General features: G+C 38.1%; 1 protein-coding gene across 12 annotated transcripts in view; it reads right to left on the minus strand.

The window, feature by feature from the left end:
- The window catches only part of adgrb1a (adhesion G protein-coupled receptor B1a), a 566,941-nt gene that overhangs the window by 244,153 nt on the left and 297,072 nt on the right, over positions 1–25,716 (minus strand). For all 12 annotated transcript variants that reach the window (XM_063058411.1, XM_063058402.1, XM_063058383.1 and 9 more), the window contains 3 exons: positions 19,715–19,823; positions 16,262–16,408; positions 6,755–6,830 (listed from right to left, as the gene is read on the minus strand). In XM_063058411.1, coding sequence (XP_062914481.1) covers positions 6,755–6,830; positions 16,262–16,408; positions 19,715–19,823 — 332 coding nt within the window. The remainder of the gene's footprint in view (positions 1–6,754; positions 6,831–16,261; positions 16,409–19,714; positions 19,824–25,716) is intronic.

The raw sequence follows: 25,716 nt of genomic DNA on the forward strand, positions 1-25,716 counted from the left end.
AATGTTGAATTACCATTTCCAGTTTCTATGGTAACTTTCTGTTTAACATCAAGTGGCTTTTTAATTTCACATTTTATAAATCAATTATTAAGCTCATAAATATTTCTGAAAAAACATTGAAACATCTACAGTTACAGCAATATTATGATAGGATGAGGATACATTTGCAGCATTATAAAAATGCACACAAAACTGGATCAGTTCACAGAAAGATTTTATTGAGAAATTCTGTTGTTTATAGAAATATGTGTTTGAGATCCCTCCATTTTAGGGAGAATATAGTGTATACTTCTACTTCTGTATTATGTCCGAACATATCATTGTTTTACCTAATAGCAAAGGTTTCTCAGTATTTATCTGTCACCAGTTAATTATCTCAACATTTGTCTCAAGGAATAATCCAGGGAAAATGAAGTTGAGAATTATCAGCACACTGTCTGGTACTGAAAAAAAGATGACATGCTCAAAAACTCTATTTTTCCTCTGCTGTTCTTCGTAACCACAACAGTGTTTTGTTCTTTGTGGATAAATGCAGTCCATTATTACATCATCATTTACATTATCAAAAAGGCACCATCGATTGCAGGCAGCAATCCACAATTTAAAAGCAAAGACAACCCCTCTGCAAATCTATGCTTCTGAAATTGAGTAAACATGACAAACTGCTAGAAGCCATATGCTGCTGTTGCAGGGAATTGTGGGGAATTGTCACAAATGTTAACAATTTCAATGCTGACATGTGGCTGATTAACTTCCACCATTCCTATTATTTCTTTTTCATTTGTAAACTACAATCTACAGGTGATATTTTTAAAGTATAAAGACAAGTCATAGAAATTGCTTTCTTTGACAGATGCCAGGAGTTAAGAAGACGTTACTAACTGCTAAGTTGGGTGGAACAGGTTTTCTGCAAGAGTAATGGTGGATGGCATTTGACACCATTGAACCATATGCTATAAATATATCCAACAGGCAATAATTCACTTCTGGAGGAAAGAGACTGAGTGACTGTTGCAATGTGACTGCCCTGTTGGAATGATGGCATTGATCCAGGTGAACCTTAACACACTGTTGCCTCAGTTCCACTGAGCAAACATGACCTCTTATCAAACCTTGATGGAAAGGTTAATTTATCAGAAGGGTTACAAAGAATCCAAACTAAGTATATTGGTTTTGACCATTAATTCAAAGCTTTTATGGCATTGTATTGCTTGGCGATATACTGTTTTACCTGGAATATTTTAGCAATGTGAGGAGTCTTAAATATTTCAACTAATGAACTCTGATTTACTTATCAATATCCCCTCTCACTTAATTTGGCACACCATTAATAAGCAATCTGCTTACACATTACTGATGTGTGATCAGCAAAATTTAAAGAAAATATCATTATCTTGCATTGGAGCAGGAGGAGAGATAGTAGCGCGCCGCGCGTGCGCAGCCCTCCAGTGAAAATGATATTGTATCCGTTAAATAGGAGCCGTGAACAATTCTGATTTGATGGAGACAGACATGAAAGCACAGAGGAAGATCTGGAGAAATTTCTGAAACTCCCGTTCGCTGCTGTTGTTACTGCGCGATCGAGAATCCATAGAAACCATAGAACCATAGAAACTACAGCACAGAAACAGGCCCTTTGGCCCTTCTTGGCTGTGCCGAACCATTTTCTGCCTAGTCCCACTGACCTGCACACGGACCATATCCCTCCATACACCTCCCATCCATGTATCTGTCCAATTTATTCTTAAATGTTAAAAAAGAACCCACATTTACCACCTCGTCTGGCAGCTCATTCCATACTCCCACCACTCTCTGTGTGAAGAAGCCCCCCACTAATGTTCCCTTTAAACTTTTCCCCCCTCACCCTGAACCCATGTCCTCTGGTTTTTTCTCCCCTTGCCTCAGTGGAAAAAGCCTGCTTGCATTCACTCTATCTATACCCATCATAATTTTATATACCTCTATCAAATCTCCCCTCATTCTTCTACGCTCCAGGGAATAAAGTCCTAACCTATTCAACCTTTCTCTGTAACTGAGTTTCTCAAGTCCCGGCAACATCCTTGTAAACCTTCTCTGCACTCTTTCAACCTTATTTATATCCTTCCTGTAATTTGGTGACCAAAACTGAACACAATACTCCAGATTCGGCCTCACCAATGCCTTATACAACCTCATCATAACATTCCAGCTCTTATACTCAATACTTTGATTAATAAAGGCCAATGTACCAAAAGCTCTCTTTACGACCCTATCTACCTGTGATGACACTTTTGGGGAATTTTGTATCTGTACTCCCTGATCCCTCTGTTCCACTGCACTCCTCAGTGCCTTACCATTAACCCTGTATGTTCTACGTTGGTTTGTCCTTCCAACGTGCAATACCTCACACTTGTCAGTATTAAACTCCATCTGCCATTTTTCAGCCCATTTTTCCAGCTGGTCCAAGTCCCTCTGCAGGCTCTGAAAACCTTCCTCACTGTCTACTACACCTCCAATCTTTGTATCATCAGCAAACTTGCTGATCCAATTTACCACATTATCATCCAGATCATTGATATAGATGACAAATAACAATGGACCCAGCACTGATCCCTGTGGCACACCACTAGTCACAGGCCTCCACTCGGAGAAGCAATTCTCTACCACCACTCTCTGGCTTCTTCCATCGAGCCAATGTCTAATCCAATTTACCACCTCTCCATGTATGCCTAGCGACTGAATTTTCCTAACTAACCTCCCATGCGGGACCTTGTCAAAGACCTTACTGAAATCCATGTAGACAATATCCACTGCCTTCCCTTCATCCACTTTCCTGGTAACCTCCTCGAAAAACTCCAACAGATTGGTCAAACATGACCTACCACGCACAAAGCCATGTTGACTCTCCCTAATAAGCCCCTGTCTATCCAAATGCTTGTAGATTCTGTCTCTTAGTACTCCCTCCAATAACTTACCTACTACTGACGTTAAACTCACCGGCCTATAATTTCCTGGATTACTTTTCGATCCTTTTTTAAACAACGGAACAACATGAGTCACTCTCCAATCCTCCGGCACTTCACCCGTAGACAGCAACATTTTAAATATTTCTGCCAGGGCCCCCGCAATTTCAACACTAGAAATCTCCGGAGGGTAGGCCCCAAAATCCACGGCTTTGCCTGCTGCTGGCGACCGAGAGTGAGGTTGAATCGTTCAGATAGAGATGGTGCTTGGTACTCAGTGTCGAAGGCTGATCGGAGGTTCAAAGTTTTCGGATGACTCAGAGTCGGACTGTGGTCGGGCATGGCAGGGAGAGTTTTCTTCCTTCTCTCGTCTGCGTGAGATGTGGGACATTTGAGAGACTTTAAACTTTTTACTGTGCTCATGGACTGTTCTTCATCAAGTTATGGTACTGTTGCATTGTTCTAACTATATGTTATAATTATGTGGTTTTGTTAGTTTTTTCAGTCTTGGTCTGTCCTGTGTTTTGTGATATCACACTGGAGGAAATATTGTATCATTTCTTAATGCATGCATTACTAAATGACAATAAAAGAGGACTGTGTGTCTTCATAATCTAAATCATTGGGACTGCATATTATATGGCCTTTCTTTTAGCTAATGACTTCCGAAGAACAGCAGGAAAAAGTAAATATTTTATAACAATTGTCAAAATGGCCATATTAAGATTTTCATGATGGCATATTCTGCTGTATGACTTTGTGTCTCTCAATGCCCCTGAAGAATAATGTCATCAAAAGAAAACTCACTGGCATTCTTGACTGTGCAGAACAAAGAACCATACAGCACAGGAAAAGTCACTCTAGATCATAATGTCTGTGCTGAATACAATGCTAAATAAAACTATTTCATTTCTGTCTGCACATGATCCATAATCCTCCATTCTACGTGTCTAACTAAATGACTCTTTAAAACCACGATTACGCCGTGCTTCCACTGGCAGCCCATTTCAGGCACCCATCATTTTGTGTTTAAAAAAAACTTATCCACACATCTCCTATAAACTTCCTCCTCCTACCTTATAGAACATAGAACATAGAATAGTACAGCACAGTACCGGCCCTTTGGCCCACAATGTTGTGCCGACTCTACCTTAAATGCATGTCCTCTCATGTTTGATATATCTACGCTGAGAAAGGAATTCTGTCTAATCTGTCAAGGCTATTAGATCAGATGCTATAAACTAATCTAACAGGCAATAATGAGGAACCATTTTTGTATCATAATTGCCTAGCTGGATAGATGATAAATTATGAAATTTCCATCTCATAATTTGAGAAACTTTTATCTCAGCATCAGATACCACAGAGAAAACAACCTTCATTCGTACAATTTCCTCTTATAGCTCATATCCTCTGATCCAGATAGCATCCCAAATACCTCTTCTGCACCCTTTCCAAAGCCTCCACATCATTTCTGTACTGTGTTCATCGAATATGAACATAATACTCTGGGTGTAGCCCCACCAAAGTTTTATATAGCTGCAACATGACTTCCTTACTCTTGTACTCAATTCCCCTGCCAATGAAAGGAAATATGCCATACATTTTCTTTACCACCCTAACTACTTATGTGGTACTTTTGTAATTATTGGAAGTATCACACCAATATAATTGATCTGGAGAAAGTCACCAATTGCCTCTTCATATACTCCACTGGAGAAATTAAGTATCACAAAATGCACAGAAGAAGACTATTCAGCCCAGCAACTTCGTACCAGTTCAATGCAGCTAATATTCCAGCTAATCTCATTTAACCACTCCATCCTGATGCTCCTGAATTTTTTTTTTATTTCAGAGATTTATCCGTCTCCTTTCTGGAAGTTGCAATTGAATATATTTCCTCTAAATTTAGCCACAGACTGAAAGAAAAATGTTTAAATTTTCCTATATTTTGTTCTTTTACCTTCAAAATTTGCTTCAATAATTCTTGAGCATCACAACAATAGAAATACAAGTATAAATCTTTTAAACTAGCTGCCTTATCAATAAAAAATATGCTTATAGCTGAAGAACTAACACAACAGTGATTTTGCTGTACATGTAAACCTTTACGAGTCATCGGAAGCTAAAGGTCAATGAAAAATATCTAAAACTAGAAGACTTTCTAAAATGAATTACTTCATATTGAAGAGAAATGCTTTACAGGCTGAGATTCAAATGCTAAAATTAAATTAAATGTTTCTTCTTGGTTTCTTTTTCAGAGTTGTCATCTTTTCACCATAAAATCCATTTCTTCTAAATTACTTTCTTTGCTGATGCCTGTTTCTCCATAGTGACAGACATGTAATCGACCAAACATAATCTGCAAGCTTCCCAGTTAAATAACAGTGGTACTGACAGTGAGGTTTTCTTTGCCATTGTTACCTCTTTGCTGAGTATACCTATTATATATTGGCATTTAACTGACGTTCTTCAAAAGGGTGAGATGAAGGTCATTCCAGGGATAAATCTCTCCAAGCCATTTGTTATTTTTTAAAAATGTTGTCTCAAGATTCTGGTGAATGATTATATGATATGGAGTTCTGACAAAAAGGACCTCAACTCAGATCCTTAGCCTTTACCATATTGCCTCAACTTTGCTGATGCTACATCTGGAGTTAGCATCCTGCAGCAAGGGGGAAAAAAACACCATGCCACCTGCTCAGGGTCACCATCTAGTGATCCCATCTGGAAAATGCTCATTTATGTCTATCACATAAGGACAGATGTGAAGAATGGGGCTGAAGTATTAAGAATAGTCACTCTGGCTCAGTCTGTGAGCTCTGTGGCTTTCAAGGCATCTAGTAAAATAAGTTAGCTCAAGGGAAGAGGCAATTTATGTGATGGGAGTTTGGAGCATTATATATAACAAATTCTATTCTGATTGGGGATTTTTAGGCCTTGTGTCTTCAGTAAAACCTGGCTACAAGACAAATAGGATCTGCATCAAAACTGGGGCAAATGATTTAAGACAAAATTGTCAGGTTCTGCAGCTGTTAGTTATTATTGCTAAATTTAAGCGTAATAATATTCAATCACAAAATTATAGACTAGCTTTCACCTTTCAATTTCAGTTGATTTTTATCTGAATATATACAAATATGAATAGTATATTTTATACGAATATATGCAGATAGATATATGAAGCATACCAGAGAAATGGTAGAAAAATTAAATAAGATCCCTTTGCAGGATTTCCATAAAATTTCATAAAGAATCAATCAATATAGGCGACACCACCAATATGGGGGTGCTACCTTCACAATTTCTCATAATGTGAAGTTGCTTCATCTGCCCATGATTTAAGAAATGCAATGGAATAAAAATGTTGTTGACTCTTTTCATATAATTACTATGAGAACAAATTATTTAATGTGTATCAATATTGTCTTTGGTAGTTTACTTTGAACTTTGATTTGTATGCATTCAGCTTTGAATTTTGTAAGGGTGAATTCCTATAATCCAAATGCCTGAAAGTGGTATCACCTGTAATATTGACATCTGCAGTCTGAGAATATTCCCTGAAAGTAAATGTCATGCAAACTTGTTTACAAAGATTTCCTGATAGAATTGAATGTATGAATTATTAATCATAACTAAAGAACAGATATAGGATCATCAATAGTTAAAGACTTAGTGTTACTGTACTGTGTACCTAAACTCTTGTTTTCTAAGCTACCCCATTAGTATGCTTTAATTGCCTTAAGCTTTACTTTAGAAGCTACTAATTTAACCCAATTAAGTAAAACTAAATTATCGATAGGATCATTTACCTTTGAAGATCCAGGAATGCCCCCAGGTTTCTATAGAGGATAGTTCCTATGACGAAGACTGAAGAATCATCTGGCTCTGTAAATAAAAGTACAGATTATTAGTCATGTAGTTGGCAAACTCTCAACAAAAGCTTATGGAACAATATTTAAGTATATCCTTGAAAATAGAGATGAATTAACTGAACCATAATTCATTTTATGTTTAAATTGTTAAGTCAACATATTAATATTGTTACTACTTTGCCTCATCTTCTCTACCTCAATGAACATATTCCATTCCTGATTAACCCTAACCTCTCTGGCAATTGTTAGCTTAGTCTTTCCTTTAAATTAAGATTTTAAGTAGTATTATGAAGTTCCCCGGTCTGCAGCTGTCCAGTTTAAGCTAAATGTACAAATGATTGCAAAATAGATGCTGTGAATTAGGAGAAATATGATCAGCTATTTCTTTGTCCGTGCTCCATGAACTAGGTGACAAGGATTACTTTGCATGTTTTGTGCATTATTTGAAATACATTCAACAAAGTATTAGGAATACTGATTTCACCAAAGTATCTAATTTCACACACTTTTGGATCTTGAAATAAAGAAATAATTGTTTTTAAACATTACCTTTCACAATCTCAGCATGTCCCTCAGTAACTTAGAGAAACAATAAGGGCCAAGAAATTCACTCCTGCTTTGGTAGTCCTATAAACAACACACTGTTGCACTGGGGAGTTGCAGTCTGCTTGCAAATTCAATCTTTTTTGTAATGGATTTCGGAGGCAGATTGCAACATACTGTTCTACTTCAGAGCATGTTCAGTACCAGTGGCAGGGAATATTTTTTGAGGCATTCAATATATGTTAAGAACTTGTCTTCAGACTATGAAACACATTAGATAATCCTTTCTTTTGTTCAAGCTCCAGAATTGTATGAACTGAGAGATTCTCTGATGGTAACCCTGACTGAACTACCAGGATATGATGTGCAAATAAGGACAAGTGATTTATGTTGATCAATTCATGCTGGAAGGCTTAATATTTCCATGCCACTCAGTTATAACAGCTGTTTCTGGAATGGTTCCATGGTATTGTTTCCACCCAGAAATCAATTCAACACATTGATCACTACTATGATAAAAAATCATGTGATGGTAATCTGGGTGGTAGTTAGTGTTCTGCCTTATAGCTCAAGTATCCAGGCTTGATGCTGAACTAATGTGCCATCCCTGTGCAATATGCCATAACCATGTGCTCTTCTGCTAAGTGCTCTCAGTTTCCTCTTCCGTCCAAGGAAGTGCCATCAGGTAAGTTATCCTTTAATGTTGATAAGTGGCAAAGACAATCAAATGGAATAAAATATAGAATAAATTGCAGAACTACCGTGAAACGAGTACAGAGGGAATGGGACTGATGAAATTGTTCTGCAGCGAGTTGTCAGAAAACTAATAGTAGAAATAGCCTCCACTTGTGTCAAAGTAACAACGTATACACTTAACAGGTTTGAACCGGATTTGTATTTTCTATCATTTGCTTTGGTTTCTGCAAAGATCCTTCCTTGCTATATCTTTCCAAACTAAATAGCCTTAGGACTTCATAACACCAGGTTCACGAACAGATATTACCCCTCAACCATCAGGCTTTTGAACCAAAAGGGATAACTTCACTCAACTTCACTTGCCGCATCACTGAAATGTTCCCACAACATATGGACTCACTTTCAAGGACCTTTCATCTCATGTTCTTGATATTTATTTCTTGCTTATTTATCATTGTTATTTCTTTCTTTTTGTATTTGCACAGTTTGTTTTTTGCACATTGGTTGAACACCCAAATTGGTTCAGTTTTTCATTGATTCTATTATGGTTGTTATTTAGTTATGGATTTATTGAATGTGCCCACAAGAAAATGAATCGCAGGGTTGTATATGGTGACATATATGGTGACATATATGTCTTTTGAAAATAACTTTAGTTTGAACTTTGAAGTTTGAAGTATGTGCAGTGGAAAATACTTTCTGCATCCTCTCCAAGATTTCAACTTTTTGAATCACTACTTATGATGTTATCTGATGGGAATAATTTACAATACTAGCATGAGATCCTCTAATTCGTACTACAATTACAGCCTATTATTTTCTTGGTGTTTTCGCTCTTTAAGTGTTTATTGTCAGTGGCTTAAATTACTATTCAATGGAGAAAGTGAAATTCCATAACAAAGAATTAGCGGGAATGGAAGGGCAGACTGTCCTTTTTATACCAAGAATTCAACCTAATCTATAATGATAGGATGAAAGTCCATACATTGTAAAATTGGTAAACAATCTGTAAAATATATGTAATCAGGAAATGTTGTTTCTATGTCAATGGTTTGGATGATCATGTTGTTAACTGGATCAGCAAATTTGTGGATGATACCAAAAATCGAAAGAAGTCAGAGAAAGTTGTAAAATTAATCAAGTCCATCATGTGTACTAGTCTCTATAGTATCAAAGACAACTTCAAGGAGTGGTGCCTCAAAAAGTAACGCCCATTATTAAGACCCCCAACACCCATGATATGCCCTCTTCATATTGTTACCAGGAAGGAGGTACAGAAGTGATTCAGGAACAGCTTCTTCCCCTTTGCCAACCAACTTCTAAATGGACATTGAACCCATAAACACTACCTCATTTTCTTTTATTATTTCTGTTTTTGCACTTAAGCAAAAAATTAAGTTCTTAAATTTAACTAGTTAATGTGCAGTACATATATATACTTACTATAATTCATTTATTTTTCTATATTTAACATGTATTGCATTGTACTGCTGCTATTTAATTAACAAATTCCACAACCTTTGCCAGTGATATTAAAGCTGATTCTGATCGGGGGTATGGTAGACAGTGAGGACGACTATCAGAGCTTGCTGAGGGATCTGGACCACCTGGAAAACTTTGCTGAAAAAATGGCAGATGGATTTCAATGCAAACAAGTGGGAGGGGTGTTGCACTTAGGTAGGGCCAACCAGGGTAGGTCTTGCACGGTGAAGATGGGACACCAAGGAATGCTGTAGGACAGTGGGATCTGGGAACACAGGTCCATAATTAACTGAAAGTGGTGGCACAGGTAGGTAGGGTTGTAAAGAAAGCTTTTGGCACATTGGCCTTCATAAATCCAAGTATTGAGTACAGGAGATGGGATGTTATGTTGAAGTTGTACAAGACATTGGTGAGGCCTAATTTGGTGCATTGTGTGCAGTTTTGGTCACCTGCCTACAGGAAAGATGTAAATAAGGTTCAAAGAATATAGAGGAAATTTACAAGGATGTTGCTGGGGCTGGAGAACCTGAGTTATAAGGAAAAATTAAATAAGTTAGGACTTTATTCCTTGGAACACACAAGACTGAGAGGAAATTTGATAGAGGTACACAAAACTACAAGGCGTATAGAGAGCTTTTTCTACTGAGGTTGGGACTTCAACTAGAGGTCATGGGTTAGGGGTGAAAGGTGAAAAGTTTAAGAGGAACATGAAGTGAAACTTCTTCACCCAGAGCGTCCGTAGAGCATGGAGTGAGCTGCCTGCGCAAATAGTGCATGCGAGCTCGATTTCAATGTTTATGTTTTGATAGGTACATGATGGTAGGGGTATGGCCCTGATGCAGGTCGATGGGAGTATGCAGACTAAATGGTTTAGCACTGATTAGATGGGCCAAAGGGCCTGGTTCTGTGTTGTACTTTTCTATGACTCAATGATTCTACTTTATATTGGTTTGCATGACAGAATTCCTCCAACTTGGCATAACTTGGTTTGAATATTAACAATCACTCAATGATAATCTAAATACAAGCCACTTTACTAAAATGATGTTCAGAATGAAAACAAGACTTAGGGAAGAGCCAGTAGCACTCAATCCTGTCATAAACACCAAAATGTTAACCTAAGCAATGCAAGAATATGACAGCTAGTAGATACTGATGTCCACACTACCCATGTTTACATTGCATTTGCTTCAATGGCAAATAACCCCATGAATAATATTTCTATATACCCTAAATGACATACTAGGAGACCATTAAGTCTGTGTTGGCTCTCAGAACAACCCTGCCAATGCCATTCCCAAGTTATTTCTCTGCAAACTATTTTTTCACATGTTCTTTAATATCCCACTCCCTTGTAAACAATCTGGAATAAAATAACAGCATATCTTTGCAATGTATTAGGAAACTGAAACACCCCAATAGGAGCCCATGTAGACTCCATGCAGAGAGCAACAGAGGTCAGAATAGTACTGGAACTGAAAAATGTACACATTTCCTGCCGTATCACTGTTACCTGAATTAAATCTGTCCTATTCCTGAAAACTGGGGCTTAAATGGAAATATTTTTAAAAAGGTGAACACATCAAAAACATACAAAAGTGTTCAGCTTTTCAAAAGTGAAATACAATTGAAAATAACATGAACATTGTAATTGACCATGGAAACCTCATCATAAATGGATGTAGAAACCTTGACAAATATAACAGCTGAATTTCAGGGCAGATGTGCAGATCTTAAATGGGTTTTCACAAAAGAATCATGTAGGCTGTCCTTGAAGATGGTTAACATGCCCCTCCAATTTGTGTTACAGAAGTACAGCATTCATGTCAGCATCAGACATGAGGCTTTAAAGCAAATTTAATCAAGGAAAGCAATACATCTGCAGAAAAATTCTGTAACTGGATCATAAAGTGGGAACTGCATAGTCGGCAAGATCTTTGGAACCAATCCAGATGCCACTATCACAGACAAAAAATAAGTGAAACAAGAAGATTCTTGAAAGGGTGTCTTGTAAAGCTATTAGCATTCAATCACTTTGCCTCTCAACTAGGGATGTAGAGCAAGTCCTAACTATACCAGAAGACATAACAACTTTTGTGGACATTTTAATGAACTCCCTGTGCGTAAAGATCATAACTGCACATAACATGCAACTATACCTGAAAATTTTGAGAAATGAAGAAATAATCATTTCAGACACAGATTCAACGTTAACCTCCATTTGGCTTTCTCTAATTTAAATCAGGTACCACATGCATGTTCAATTTGGGCATGATTAAATTTTGATTGTTAAACCTGTATATAATCCACATACTCCACCTAAATATGCAGTTGTTCAGTGCATTTATGCCAACTACATTACAGCTTTAGACTCCCAAAGCTGGGCATTGGATCATATTTGCCTTGACTGGACAAGGTTAGCAGAACTACTTAAATGAAGAACATCATTGAATCAGATAGGTGTTAATTAAAAAAAAACTGTTTCAATGGTCACCAAAACTGATAATATTCCAAAGTTATTGAAAACTGAAATTTAAATTACCTAATCAATAACACCTCCTCATACTGATAATCAACACAGGCTCATCTCAAGGATACGTGCTTAGCCCACTGCTTGACCTTCTCTACATCCATGTCTGTGTGGCGAGGCACCATCTAAATTTGCTGATGACACAATTTTTGTCAGCAGAATCTCAGATGGTGACGAGCAGGCCTACTGCTGTGAGATAGATCAGCTGGTTAAGTGGTGTCTCACTTAATATCAGTAAATCCAAGGAATTGATTGTGGACTTCAGGAAACAGAAGTGGAGGGAACACACACAAGTCCTCATCGAGGGATCAGCATTTTCAAGTACCTGGGGTCGACATCTTTTAAGATCTATCCTCGGCCCAACATATTGATACAATTACTAAGAAGGCATACAAGTGGGTACATTTCATTAGGAGTTTGAGGAGATTTGGTATTTCACTAAAAGACTCTAGCAAATTTCTACAGGTATACCATGGAAAGCATTCAAACTGGTTAAATCATTGTCTGGTATGGAGCAGCCACTGCACAGGATCAGAAAAAGCTGCAGAGGGTTGTAAACACAGCCAACTCCACCATGGGAACTAGCCTCCTCTGCATTGAGGTCGTCCTCAAAAGGTGATGCTTCGAAAAGGTGGCATCCATCATTAAGGACTCACACCACCTAGGACGTGCCCTCCTCTCATTACTACCATCAGGGAGAAGGTACAGGAGCCTGAAGACACTCACTCAATGTTTTAGGAACAGCTTCTTTCCCTCCGCTATCAGATATCTGAAAGAGCCATGAACCCATGAACTCCACCGCACTATTTTTGCTCTCTTTTTGTACTACTTACTTATTTTTCACATATAAGTTTCATTGTATTTTATGTTTTGCACCGACTGCTGCTACAAATCAACATATGTCAGTGATAATAAAGCTGATTCTGAAACTTCAGGGAGACACCAGAGACCAGTCAATGAGTGGCATGGAGAACCACCACTATTACATTTTCAGCAGCAGAGTTTCTTTTGGGAACAGAATTTTTATTCATCCACTGTTTTAATTTTTTTCTGAAGCATCTAGCTGCGTCCCATATATTGTTGCAAGGTGTGTACCAAGATCCACAGGGAACAAGTAATATCCACATTATTTCTCTTAAATAGCAAAAAATTTTGTAGCAGACTTATTGACAGATAGTGATGTGTTTGACAATGTCTGCATTAATGATGTTGGGGTCGTCCAGAAGGAAATAGGTTGGGGTGCAATAGTAAGGGAAGACAAGAAAGGTATTAAACCCTCCTTATGAAAACTTATCCTCATTTCCTCTATAATCTTTCCACCAATTTTATCTACACTCTCCAGGTCACTCATGATTTTATACATCTCAATAAAGACAATAAGACCGTACAATATAGGAGCAGAATTAGGCCATTTGGCCCATGGAGTCTTCTCTGCCACTTCATCATGGCTACTCCAATGTTCCTCTCAGCCCCAGTCTCCTACCTTCTCCCCATATCCCTTCATGCTGAACCAGCCAAGAATCTATCAACTTCTGCCTTAAATATACCTACAGGTCTGGCCTCCACAGCTGCCTGTGGCAATAAATTCCACAGATTCACCACTCCTTGCTAGAGAAATTCCTTTTCATCTCCATTCTAAAAGGACACCACTCTATTCTGAGGCTGTGTCCTCTGGTCTTTGACTCTATCACCATAGGAAACTTCCTCTCCATGTTCACTCTATCAATGCCTTTCACCATTCAATAGGATTCAATGAGGTCATCCCTCATTCTTCTGAATCTGAGTGAATATAGACCCAGAACCATCAGATGGTCTTCATATGATAAGACATTCAATCCCAGAATCATTTTCACGAACTTCTTTCGAAGACTCTACAGTTTCAGGCATGTCCTTTCTATGATAAGGGGCCCAAACCTGCTCATAATACTTCAAGTGAGGCCTCACCAGTGCTTTATAAAGTTTCAGCATTATATCCTTGCTTTTATATTCTAGTCCTTTTGAAAGGTATGCTAACACTGCATTTGCCTTCCTCACCACAGATTCAACTTGTAACTTAACCTTTAGGGAATGCTGCACAAAGTCCCTTTGCATTTCAGTTTTTTTTTGTATTTTCTCTCTATTTAGAAAATAGTCAACACTTTCATTTCTTCTACCAAAGTGCATGACCATACCCTTCCCCAAATTGTATTCCACTTGCTATTTCATAGCCCATTCTCCTAATCTATCTAAGTCCTTCTGTAGCCTCTTTATTTCTCAAAACTGCCCGTCCCTCCACCTGTCTTCATATTGTCTGCAAACTTTGCAACAAAGCCATCAATTCCATCATCCAAATCATTAACACATAACATAAAAATAATTGGTCCCAACACAGACCCCGTGGAACACCACTAGTCACTGGCAGCCAGCCGGAAAAGGCTCCCTTTATTCCCACTTTTTGCCTCCCGCCAATCAGCCACTGCTTTATCCATGCTAGAATCTTTCCTGTAATACCATGGACTCGTAGCTTGTTAAGCAGCCTCGTATGTGGTACCTTGTCAAAGGCCTTCTGAAAATCCAAGAGCACAACATCAACTGATTGTCCTTTTTCTATCCTGTTTGTTACTACTCTAAGAATTCCAACAGATCTGTTAGGCAAGATTTTCCCTTGAGGAAACCATGCTGACTACAACCTATTTTATCATGTGCCTCCAGGTACCCTGAGACCTCATCCTTAATAATCGACTCCAACATCTTCCCAATTATTGTGGTCAGACTAACTGGCCTAGAGTTTCCTATCTTCTGCCTCTCTCCCTCTTGAAGAGTGGGGTGACATTTGCAATTTCCAGTTTTCTGGAACCATTCCAGAGTGTAGTGATTCTTGAAAGATCAATACTAATGCCTCCATGATGTCTTCAGCCACCACTTTTGCTACTCTGGGCTGTACACCATCTGGTCCAGGTGATTTATCTTCTTTCAGAACTATCAGTACCCCAAGAAACTTCTCTCTAGTTATGGTAACTTCATGCACTTCATGCCCCCGATACCTAGAACTCCACCATACTGCTAGTGTCTTCCACAATGAAGACTGATGCAAGATACTTATGCAGTTCATCTAACATGTCATTGTCTCCCATTACTACCTCTCCAACATCATTCTTCCAGTGGTCTGCAACCCATTCTTGCTTTTTTAATACTTTATTTGTTTGAAGAAACTTTTGATATCCTCTTTAATATTATTGACTAGTTTACTTTTGTATTCCATCTTTACCTCCTTAATGACATTTTTAGTTGCCTTCTGTTGATTTTTAAAAGCTTCCCAATCCTCTAACTTCCTACTAATCTTTTCTCTATTACATGCCCTCTCTTTGGCTTTTATATTGGCTTTGACTTTTCTTGTTAGCCATGGTTGTGTCATCTTTCATTTAGAAGACTTCTTCCTCTATGGGATGTAGATATCCTGTGCTGCCTTAATTGCTTCCAGAAATTCCAGCCATATCTGCTGTGCTGTCATCCTTGCCAGTGTTCTTTTCCAACCAGTTCTGGACAACTCCTCTCTCAAGCCTTTATAATTCCCCTTACTCCCCTGTAATGGTGATACATCTGACTTTAGCTTCTCCTTCTCAAATTTCAGGGTGAAATTATTCATATCATGATCACACCCCTAAAGTTTCTTTTACCATAGCCTTTCTAATCAATTCTAGTTCATTGCACAACGCCCAATACAGAAGAGCTCATCCTCTCGAGGGCTCAACCATGAGCTGCTCTAACAAGCTATATCATAGGCACTCTAGAAATTCACCCTCCTGTAATCCAGCATCAACCTGATTTTCCCAGTCTACCTGCATATTGAAGTCCCTCCATGACTATTGTAATATTGCCCTTTTGGTTTGCCCTTTTCTATCTGGAAGTTTCTCATCAGCCCACAATAAATGGATATATTCTGCATGTCAAGGAGCATCTTTCAATCGAGAAATTCTAAGTCTTTCAAATTGATAGTGAAAGGTCATTAATGAAATGTTAACTCTGTTTCTCTCATCAAAATTGCTGCCAGGCCTGTTGAGGTTTCATTATAATTTTTGTTTTCATTTCTGAATTCCAAAGCTTATTGATTTGCTCTCCTGATACAAGCTTTTCATTCAGTGTTTGGTCTGGTGATCCCCACGTGGAATCTGTAAAGTTCTAACAATGAAGTGAAATGAGAAAAAATATCATACCTGTTGATACCCCCTTGGAAAAGACTCTCTTCGAAATAGTGACTTTATCTTCGGAATTCCTCGCCCAGCCAACCATCCCTCTCCATCCTTTCATGGGGAAATTGATATCTGTAGCCCCATTGGCTGGGCGTTTATAAATACATATCACTGAAAAGAAAACAAATATACCAAACCACTTACTTAATAACAAATACTGGTGAATTCTAACTATTTACTATCACACAAGTATATTGGACAAATTTAGCACCCTTTCCGAAATCATTTGACAGCAAAACAGAAATGAATTGACAGAGCAGCTCCAAACTTCTCTCTCCTATCAACACAAACTTCCAATCTGTTTTCTGACTTTTTGCCATGACAAACTACTTCCATTTTTCAGCAAAACTGCATAGTCTCACTTCTCTCAGGTATTTTGTCAACAATGTACTGCTCAGCTACCTTAATGGACTACCCAAGAATCAGGAATTAATATGTTAGTTCTCACTACTGGTTAGATCTCAAATTGGAAAATATGTGCCTACATGAAAGTATTGATCTGCTTGGAGCACACCAAGGACAAGGTAAATTGGAGATACAAGATATTAAATTAAATCCAGGTTCCTTTTCAAATTTTGCTGAAGAACTTCATGGTAGGGATTTGTTTCGCAACCTGTCCTTGGGCAGACCATAATGGAAAAAAAAAACATTGAATATCAGTTCCAGAACTAAAAGTAAGTAAATAAATAAATAAAGCCAATTTCAGAACCATATCATGCCTCTGTAGATAATACTTCTTGGCACATAACTCTGAGAAATATAAAAATATATTTCACTAAGGTTTCATGTGCTTTACACTAAGCATACACTTGAGTATAATAATTCAATTTGCAGTGAAGTGAGCAAGTTGGTCCATTAGTTGAGGAAAAATCAAGCTCAACTCAATACAGTTCCCACTGTCAATGTATGCATCAGTCCAGAAGAATTATGAAGATTAAGTGGTCATCCAATGGCTAATGCAATGTTAACAATGTTCAATATAGATTAGCCATTTCCTCAAGGAGTTAAGAGGTATAAAATATGGTCACCTTTGATGAACAATCAGGACGCAGGTTTTCCAACAAAGTCCAGTGGTAAGAAGGATTCTTCTTCTCCAGTATACCAAGTCTGCAGATTCAGATTGCTTGTATAGTTGAGAACAAGCAGATATTTGTTCAAAAGAAGTTAGTATTTGCTAGATAAGAATTTTTGGATTATCAGGGAAGCTAAGATCACTGCACTGAATTGAAGTACTGTACAAATTTATTGTGATCAAACTGAAAGGTGGGTCAAGCTTGTGGAACTGAAAGGCCTACTTATGAATTCCTAAGACTGAGATACAAGGTGAGAAAATACAAATTAGGACCAGGATTATGCTCATATGGTTCTTCGAGCTCACTTTGCCACTCAATAATGTAATTGAAATGATCTTGTCATCAGCTTCAGTTTCCTATCTGCTCCCCCTAAACAGTGATTTTCCTTTAATCTAAAGGATGGCTTATAGCAATCAGTGTACAGTGTCCCAGCATATCAGGGGAGAACAAGAATCCTTAATATCATGTTCTCACGCCTCAATGACAGCCACTGGTTTAGGATACGCAGATAATTTTATTTTATATTGGAGCCACACATCAAAATGATTTCTGTGAAAAGTGACATGCCGTATCCAATAAGGGTCATTTGTGAAGAACACAATGCAGGCAGCCCCTGCAGGACTATAACAATTAATCTACTTGATTTCTAACTGAGAAAAGTAAGGTCCTTTAGGGGGCTTGAATTTTTTCAATTAATTCAGTGCCAAGTATGGATATGTAAGAGTAAAAGTTCTGATCCATGAAAACTCAGAATATGTTTGGCATATTAAGAATGAGGGAAAGAATAATACCCTCAAGCAAATGTCCTCTGTAGAACTCAATTATTGAAGATATACTTGTTGCATGCATTCTTATGATAAAAAATATGACTTTTAGTTTATGTAGACTCTATTTCAAAGCTATTTTCCATTTATTCTGCTCTAGACTTCATTGTTCTTTGGAAACTCTTCATTCTCATACCTAAAAGGAACCATACAAACACACTGAAAACAATTCACTTTTCAGTGACAAGTACGGCTGAACTATGTAAATGAAAACAACACAGGGGGGAAAAAAGCATAAATTTACATAAATAATTATACTATTAATGCAGATCATTTTGAACTGCTTTATCTGTTATAGCACTCGTATTTTCCATTATGTTTCACAGGCCTTATAAATCCTATAATATTTTCAATAAAATCATTTGAGGTTTGGTTGAATCACAGCCTCATAAATATATGTTCAAACATAATCCAGTTCTTACACAAACATCTTACTGCATAAAATTCAAAGGATAAGAAGCATCAGATTGTGAACATAAGATTTGGAAAATCAGACAGAAATTCAGCATGTATTAAGACTATTGGTACTATCCTTGGATTTGTATGCATGCATTTGAATTGTTGGGGGTTTCATTTCCCCTGGTGGCACTTGCCTTAATAAGCATGCCTACAATTCAATTGTGGACCACTTAAATATGTTAATGTTTGTATTCAAGCGGTTTCACAGCTGTACTCAGCAAGACAACAGAAATCATCTGAATGAAGAGATTAGGATCATACATTTTTATAGAGGGAAAATAGAAAATACAACAGGCTGGTGGACATATGGCAGATAGATTTTAACACTAAGAAATATTAAGTTTTTCATTATAGTAGGAAGAATGAAGGGTGACAATAAAAACTTGCAATTGTCAAAAGGAATAAAGGGATTTGGAGAACGATATATGTGCATAAATCATTGAACGTGGCAGGGTCAGTTGAGAAAACAGTGAAGAAAAACATGATCGCTGGCTTGATAAACAAAGGCGGCATACATGAGCAATGAGGCAATGATGTATCATAATAAAAACCCCCTTTGGCCACCACTATACTACTATAGTCACTTCATGACACCACCCTCCAGGAAAGATGCAAAGGTCTTAGAGAGTGTTCATGTTGGATTTACTGGAATTCTTCCAGGAATGAATAATGTGTATAAACTGGAGATGCTGGATTTTGCTCTCTTTGGAAAAGGAATGGATGTGCAGAGATTGACACAACTCTTCCCATTTTCTCTATTTGATCACAAGAAAACATTTTAAAAGTTATTTTAAGGCCTCAACAGCTTTTCGGTCATGGCAGATACACTTTTTCTTCCCAGCCTTTTCAAACTCCAGCTCTCCCCACCCTTTCTGACCTCCAGTTCTCTCCTGGTTGATATGGTATGAGCTAGGCTGTAAGTAGTTATTTGTTACCCTAAGATTATTTTGCTTTAGTTTAATATTGTTAATTGTTAACTAATTTTCAAAAACATCAGAAACGAAAATCAATCTCACATCATGACTAGTGAACATTTTAGAAGTTATAAAAAATCAGCACACCTAGGTTTTCAGTGACAAGATAGGAGTCTCTGAAGTCATTCAGTCGAAAACCAATGACATCAATAAAATTCTCAACAGTCTGCATCACTTCCCTTGAGTTTGGCCCAGTCTGTAAAATGAAGACAAAACATTTGAATTGTAGCAGTCACAAACTCAACAGAAAATTGTCTACAGTGCCATCATCTCTGTTGGGTGATGAAAATCACACCATGTAACAATGACAGCTTATGCAATATGCTTGCAAAATTCACTTCCAATGGAGCACATAGATAGCTTTGTGATTTGGCACACTGCCTCCTACTTGAGATGGATTTCTGGGCAAATATTTCAAGAGACAGTATTCCATTACAATTAGTTCAATTATGCGACAGGAAAGATATTATCCCACAAGAGCAAGAAATCCTCCACAGCAATGAAATCTTTTGGCCCGAATGGGACAATTTAAAATTTACTATGCTCTGTATGTCTATATAGTAGTTGTATTAGATAGTATACTGCATATATAGTGTATGTATACGAATTGAGATGCATTCTATAGAGTTGGTTTATAGCTAAGCAGGAAGGAGTGTTGTATATTTCATATTTCAGCAATATTTGAGAAATATTGTAATTATATTGTATACAGTTTGATTAAGCATTCCTTGTTGTTGAAATATAGTTGGTCATGGTGTATATACGTATACAATGTATACAAAATATGTGAATTACAATGTTTTGACACTACCAAGTCATATGTTCACACTTGGCTTCAAGTAAAAACTAAGTTAGACTCGTATCTCTCAGCTCCCTTGCTTTTTCCTTTTGCTTATTTTTATGTTTTGGAGTTACAAAACATAACAGTATGTCTTTGGAATATGGGAGGAAACCAAAGCTCACAGAGTCAACCCACATGATCACAGCAAGAAGGTACAAACTCCTTACAGAATGCGGTGAAAATCAAACCCTGATGACTGATTGCTGGCACCATCTAGGTTACTCAGTCCCGTGCAACTCTCTTAGTTATCAGATTTTTCATTAGCAGTGCAGAGTAGTGCTCTTTTCAAAACTGCAACTTGACTTTTTACCATTTTCTCTTCCCTGTGCAGTCCATTTACTTTTGTCTGGCTGACATGCTCTTTATATACATTCTATTTTGTTATGCATTTATATCTGCATTGGTCTAGTTTTGTAAAGCCCCTGACCCAATGTTAACGTAATTTATTTGGGCAGGGCAGTTTATGTTTAGAAGGTGCAATTTTGCTCATGCTCCTTTTAATTCCTGACTGTAACTCAATTTTATCTCTGTCAACTGTTTCTATTGATACAGCTATTTTCAACTGCTCTTCTAAATAACAGTTGTGCTTCAATTAGGAGCCATTTTTAATACTTTCTTGTCAGATTCCAGAAAATAAATGATTTCTCAGTGAATCATTAAGCCCATTACCAAACTAACAATCCTCAGACAACTTCTTCAATTCAGCCACATATGATGAAATGGACTCTCATTCCTTTTGATTCCACTTATGAAATCTAAAATTTTCTGCAACCAACAATGATTTTGGTTCTAAGTATTCCAGCATTACTTTCACATTATCAGCCAAGCTCCTTTGGTTTGGTTGGAGCAGTCAAACACTGAAGCAAACTCTATGCCTTTAAATCAAATACACTCAGCAAAATTAGTACTTGTTTCTCATTGGCTACTCCATTTGCTTTAAAATACTGCTCATTCCATTCCTTATACAGTTATCTATTATGTAATCAAACACGCCAATCTTTCTGAAGTAGCCAGCATTTTCTACTGTTTTTTTAATGATTATTATCACCTGATAACTCACTCTTTATGAATTCGTGAATTCTTCCATTTTCTGCCTTTTTTTTTAACTTAATCACCCTTCCTTTTGAGCAGCTCTGAAGGAAAAAAATCGTGCTGTGCTTTTTAACTCGACCAATTCTCGCTGTGCTTTTCTAAACTTGAATATTCACTGTGCTTCAACTGCTAGGTAGTCATCACTGGATAAAACGGAAAAGACAGGAGGCCAGGAGAACGGGTCATAATTTCACTTTTACTTTAAGTGAGGCACAAAAATATGATGTGTTGCAGCTTCATGATGTATGCAATTCACGTATTTCATACAAAGAATTATGATGAATTATTTGAACAACAAAGAATGCTTAATCAAATGAATATTTACGGTATTACTCAAATATTATAGATACCTTAAATGCACAATACATACTGTTAGGGTTAGTGAGTTGTGGGCATGCTATGTTTGTTTCGGCAGCATGGCAACTCTTGCAGGCTGCTTCCAGCACAAACCTCACTGATACGATTTGAAGAAAACAATGCATTTTCCTGTATGTTTCGATATACATGTGACAAATAAAACTAATTTTTAAAAAATCACTAACAACAGCCTGTCAACCTCCCCTCCACCCCCATCTTACCCACCCCCCCCCACACACACACACACACACACACACACACACACATACACTCCTCCTCACCCTCACTGCTCTGTCCTTCTTTCCCCTAAAGAAGAATAGTAATCAAACAAGAACTAAACCTAATGTTCCTCTCTCAGAATCAGAATTATCACCGGCTTATATGACATGTAATTTGTTGTTCTGTGGCAGCAATACCTTAAAAAGACATTAAAATTATTATAAATTACAAAAGAAATAAAAACTGCCAAGCAAAAGAAATAATGTGACCAGACAGAAATCTGATGGTGGAGGGGAAGGAGCTGTTCCCAAATCATTGAGCATGAGCCTCGAGGCTCCTGAACCTCCTTCCTGATGGCAGTAACGAGTAGAAGGCATGGTAAGTCCATGATGGTGAGGGTGCATTCTGCAGTCTTGAGGCATACAAACAGTAGGGGAAGGGGTGTGTCCACGATTGAGCTGGCTAGAATCTACAACCCTCTACATCCTCTTGCAATCCTTTGCATTGGAGGCTCCATGCTATGCTGTGATGAACCGGATTTGATCAGGGACCTCGAGGTAAAGGAGCCATTAGGAGGTTGTGACCATAATATGATAAGCTTTAACCTACAATGTGAGAGGGAGAAGGTAAACTTGCAAGTATCAGTATTACAGTTGAACAAAGGGAGCTATGGTGCTATGAGGGAGGAGCTGGCCAAAGTTCAATGGAACAATACCCTAGCAGGGATGACAGTGGAACAGCAATGGCAAATGTTTCTGGGAATAATGCAGAAGGTGCAGGATCAGTTTGTTCCAAAGAGGAAGAAAGATCCTAAGGGGAGTAAGGGGAGGCCGTGGCTGACAAGGGAAGTAATGGACAGTATAAAAATAAAAGAGAAGAAGTATAACATAGCAAAGACGAGTGGGAAGCCAGAGGAGTGGGAAAAATTTAAAGAGCAACCGAAGGTAACTAAAAAGGCAATACGCGGAGAAAAAAATGAGGTATGAAGGTAAACTAGCCAAGAATATAAAGGAGGATAGTAAAAGCTTCTTTAGGTATGTGAAAAGGTAAAAATTAGTTAAGACCAAAATTGGGCCCTTGAAGACAGAAGTGGGTGAATTTATTATGGGGAACAAGGAAATGGCAGATGAGTTGAACAGGTATTTTGGATCTGTCTTCTCTAGGGAAGACACAAACAATCTCCCGGATGTAATAGTGGCCAAAGGACCTGGGGTAATGGATGAATTGAAGGAAATTTATATTAGGTAGGAAATGGTGTTGGATAGGCTGTTGGGTTTGAAGCCTGATAAGTCCCCGGGACCTGATGGTCTGCATCCCAGGGTACTTAAGGAGGTGGCTTTAGAAATCGTGGATGCATTGGTAATCACTTTCCAATGTTCTATAGATTCAGGATCAGTTCCTGTGGATTGGAGGGTGGCTAATGTTGTCCCTCTCTTCAAGAAGGGAGGAAGAGAGAAAACAGGGAATTATAGACCAGTTAGCCTGACGTTGGTGGTGGGAAAGATGCTGGAGTCAATTATAAAAGATGAAATTACGACACATCTGGGGGTGCTTACGTTAGCAATATTACTGTGTTGATGAGAAGAGCAATATAAATCATTAGGAGAGTCATCTAAAGTCTGCTCGCATTGGGGTTATATATTCAATCCATTTATTCCAGATTCGATAAAATAAATAATTGTAGTTTTATACATATAAAAAAATGGAAAAGGTTATATGTGTGAAAAAAGTACATGATAATTGTGAACTCCTTATCCAAATAAAAATAAAATTTAAAAAAAAAGAAAGAAATTACGACACATCTGGATAGTAGTAACAGGATTGGTCCGAGTCAGCATGGATTTACGAAGGGGAAATTGTGCTTGACCAATCCTCTGGAATTTTTTGAGGATGTAACTATGAAAATGGACAAGGGAGAGCCAGTGGATGTGGTGTACCTGGACTTTCAGAAAGCCTTTGATAAAGTCCCACATAGGAGATTAGTGGGTAAAATTAGGGCACATGGTATTGGGGGCAGAGTACTGACGTGGATTGAAAATTGGCTGGCTGACAGAAAACAAAGAGTAGCGATTAACGGGTCCCTCTCGGAATGGCAGGCAGTGACCAGTGGGGTACTGCAGGGTTCAGTGCTGGGACCGCAGCTGTTTACAATATATATTAATGATTTAGATGAGGGAATTAAAAGTAACATTAGCAAATTTGCTGATGACACAAAGCTGGGTGGTAGTGTGAAATGTGAGGAGGATGTTATGAGAATGCAGGGTGACTTGGACAGGTTGGGTGATTGGGCAGATGCATGGCAGATGCAGTTTAATGTGGATAAATGTGAGGTTATCCACTTTGGTGGTAAGAACAGGAAGACAGATTATTATCTAAATGGAGTCAAGTTAGGAAAAGGGGAAGCACAACGAGATCTAAGTGTTCTTGTACATCAGTCACTGAAAACAAGCATGCAAGTACAGTAGGCAGTGAAGAAAGCTAATGGCATGCTGGCCTTCATAACAAGGGGAATTGAGTATAAGAGCAAAGAGGTCCTTCTGCAGCTGTACAGGGCCCTGGTGAGACCACACCTGGTGTGCTGTGTGCAGTTTTGGTCTCCAAATTTGAATAAGGACATTCTTGCTATTGAGGGAGTGCAGCATAGGTTCACAAGGTTAATTCCCGGGATGGCGGGACTGTCATATGTCGAAAGATTGGAGCGACTGGGCTGGTATACTCTGGAATTTAGAAGGCTGAGAGGGGACCTTATTGAAACATATAAGATTATTAAGGGATTGGACACGCTGGAGGCAGGAAGCATGTTCCCGCTGATGGGTGAGTCCAGAACCAGAGGCCACAGTTTAAGAATTAGGGGTAGGCCATTTAGAACGGAGTTGAGGAAAAACTTTTTCACCCAGAGAGTGGTGGATATATGGAATGCTCTGCCCCAGAAGACTGTGGAGGCCAAGTCTCTGGATGCTTTCAAGAAAGAGATGGATAGAGCTCTTAAAGATAGTGGAATCAAAGGTTATGGGGATAGGGCAGGAACTGGATACTGATAGTGGATAATCAGCCATGATCACAGTGAATGGCGGTGCTGGCTCAAAGGGAGGAATGGCCTACTCCTGTACGTATTGTCTATTGATGCAACCAGTCAGAATGTTCTCCATCATCGTACATCTGCAGAAATTCAAGATTCGAGATTCAAGTACACTTATTATCGAAGAATGTATACATTATACTACCTTGAGATTTGCTTGCTCACAGGTAGCCATGAAGCAAGAAACCTGAAAGAATCCAATTTAAAAAAATAAAAGACCAACACTTGATGCGCAACAGAAAGAAAAAAGTACAAATCATGCAAACAATTGAAGCAAACTACAGCATTCCAAACCAAAATTGAGTCCTCAGATGAAAACCCCAGAGCAGATCAGGGTAGGCCCAAAGCCTTGCTTATCAGTTTATCATATTAGTGGGCATGGAGCACAGCAGCCAGGACTGCCTTCAAAACCTTAGTGCCATGAAGATAACCATTGCAGCATCTTTGTTGACATACAAAATCTTCTCAAGTTTCCAGAGAAATAGAGCCACTGCTGTGCCT

This window comes from Mobula hypostoma, chromosome 1, assembly GCF_963921235.1.
Source record: "Mobula hypostoma chromosome 1, sMobHyp1.1, whole genome shotgun sequence".
In the NCBI taxonomy this organism is placed as follows: domain Eukaryota; kingdom Metazoa; phylum Chordata; class Chondrichthyes; order Myliobatiformes; family Myliobatidae; genus Mobula; species Mobula hypostoma.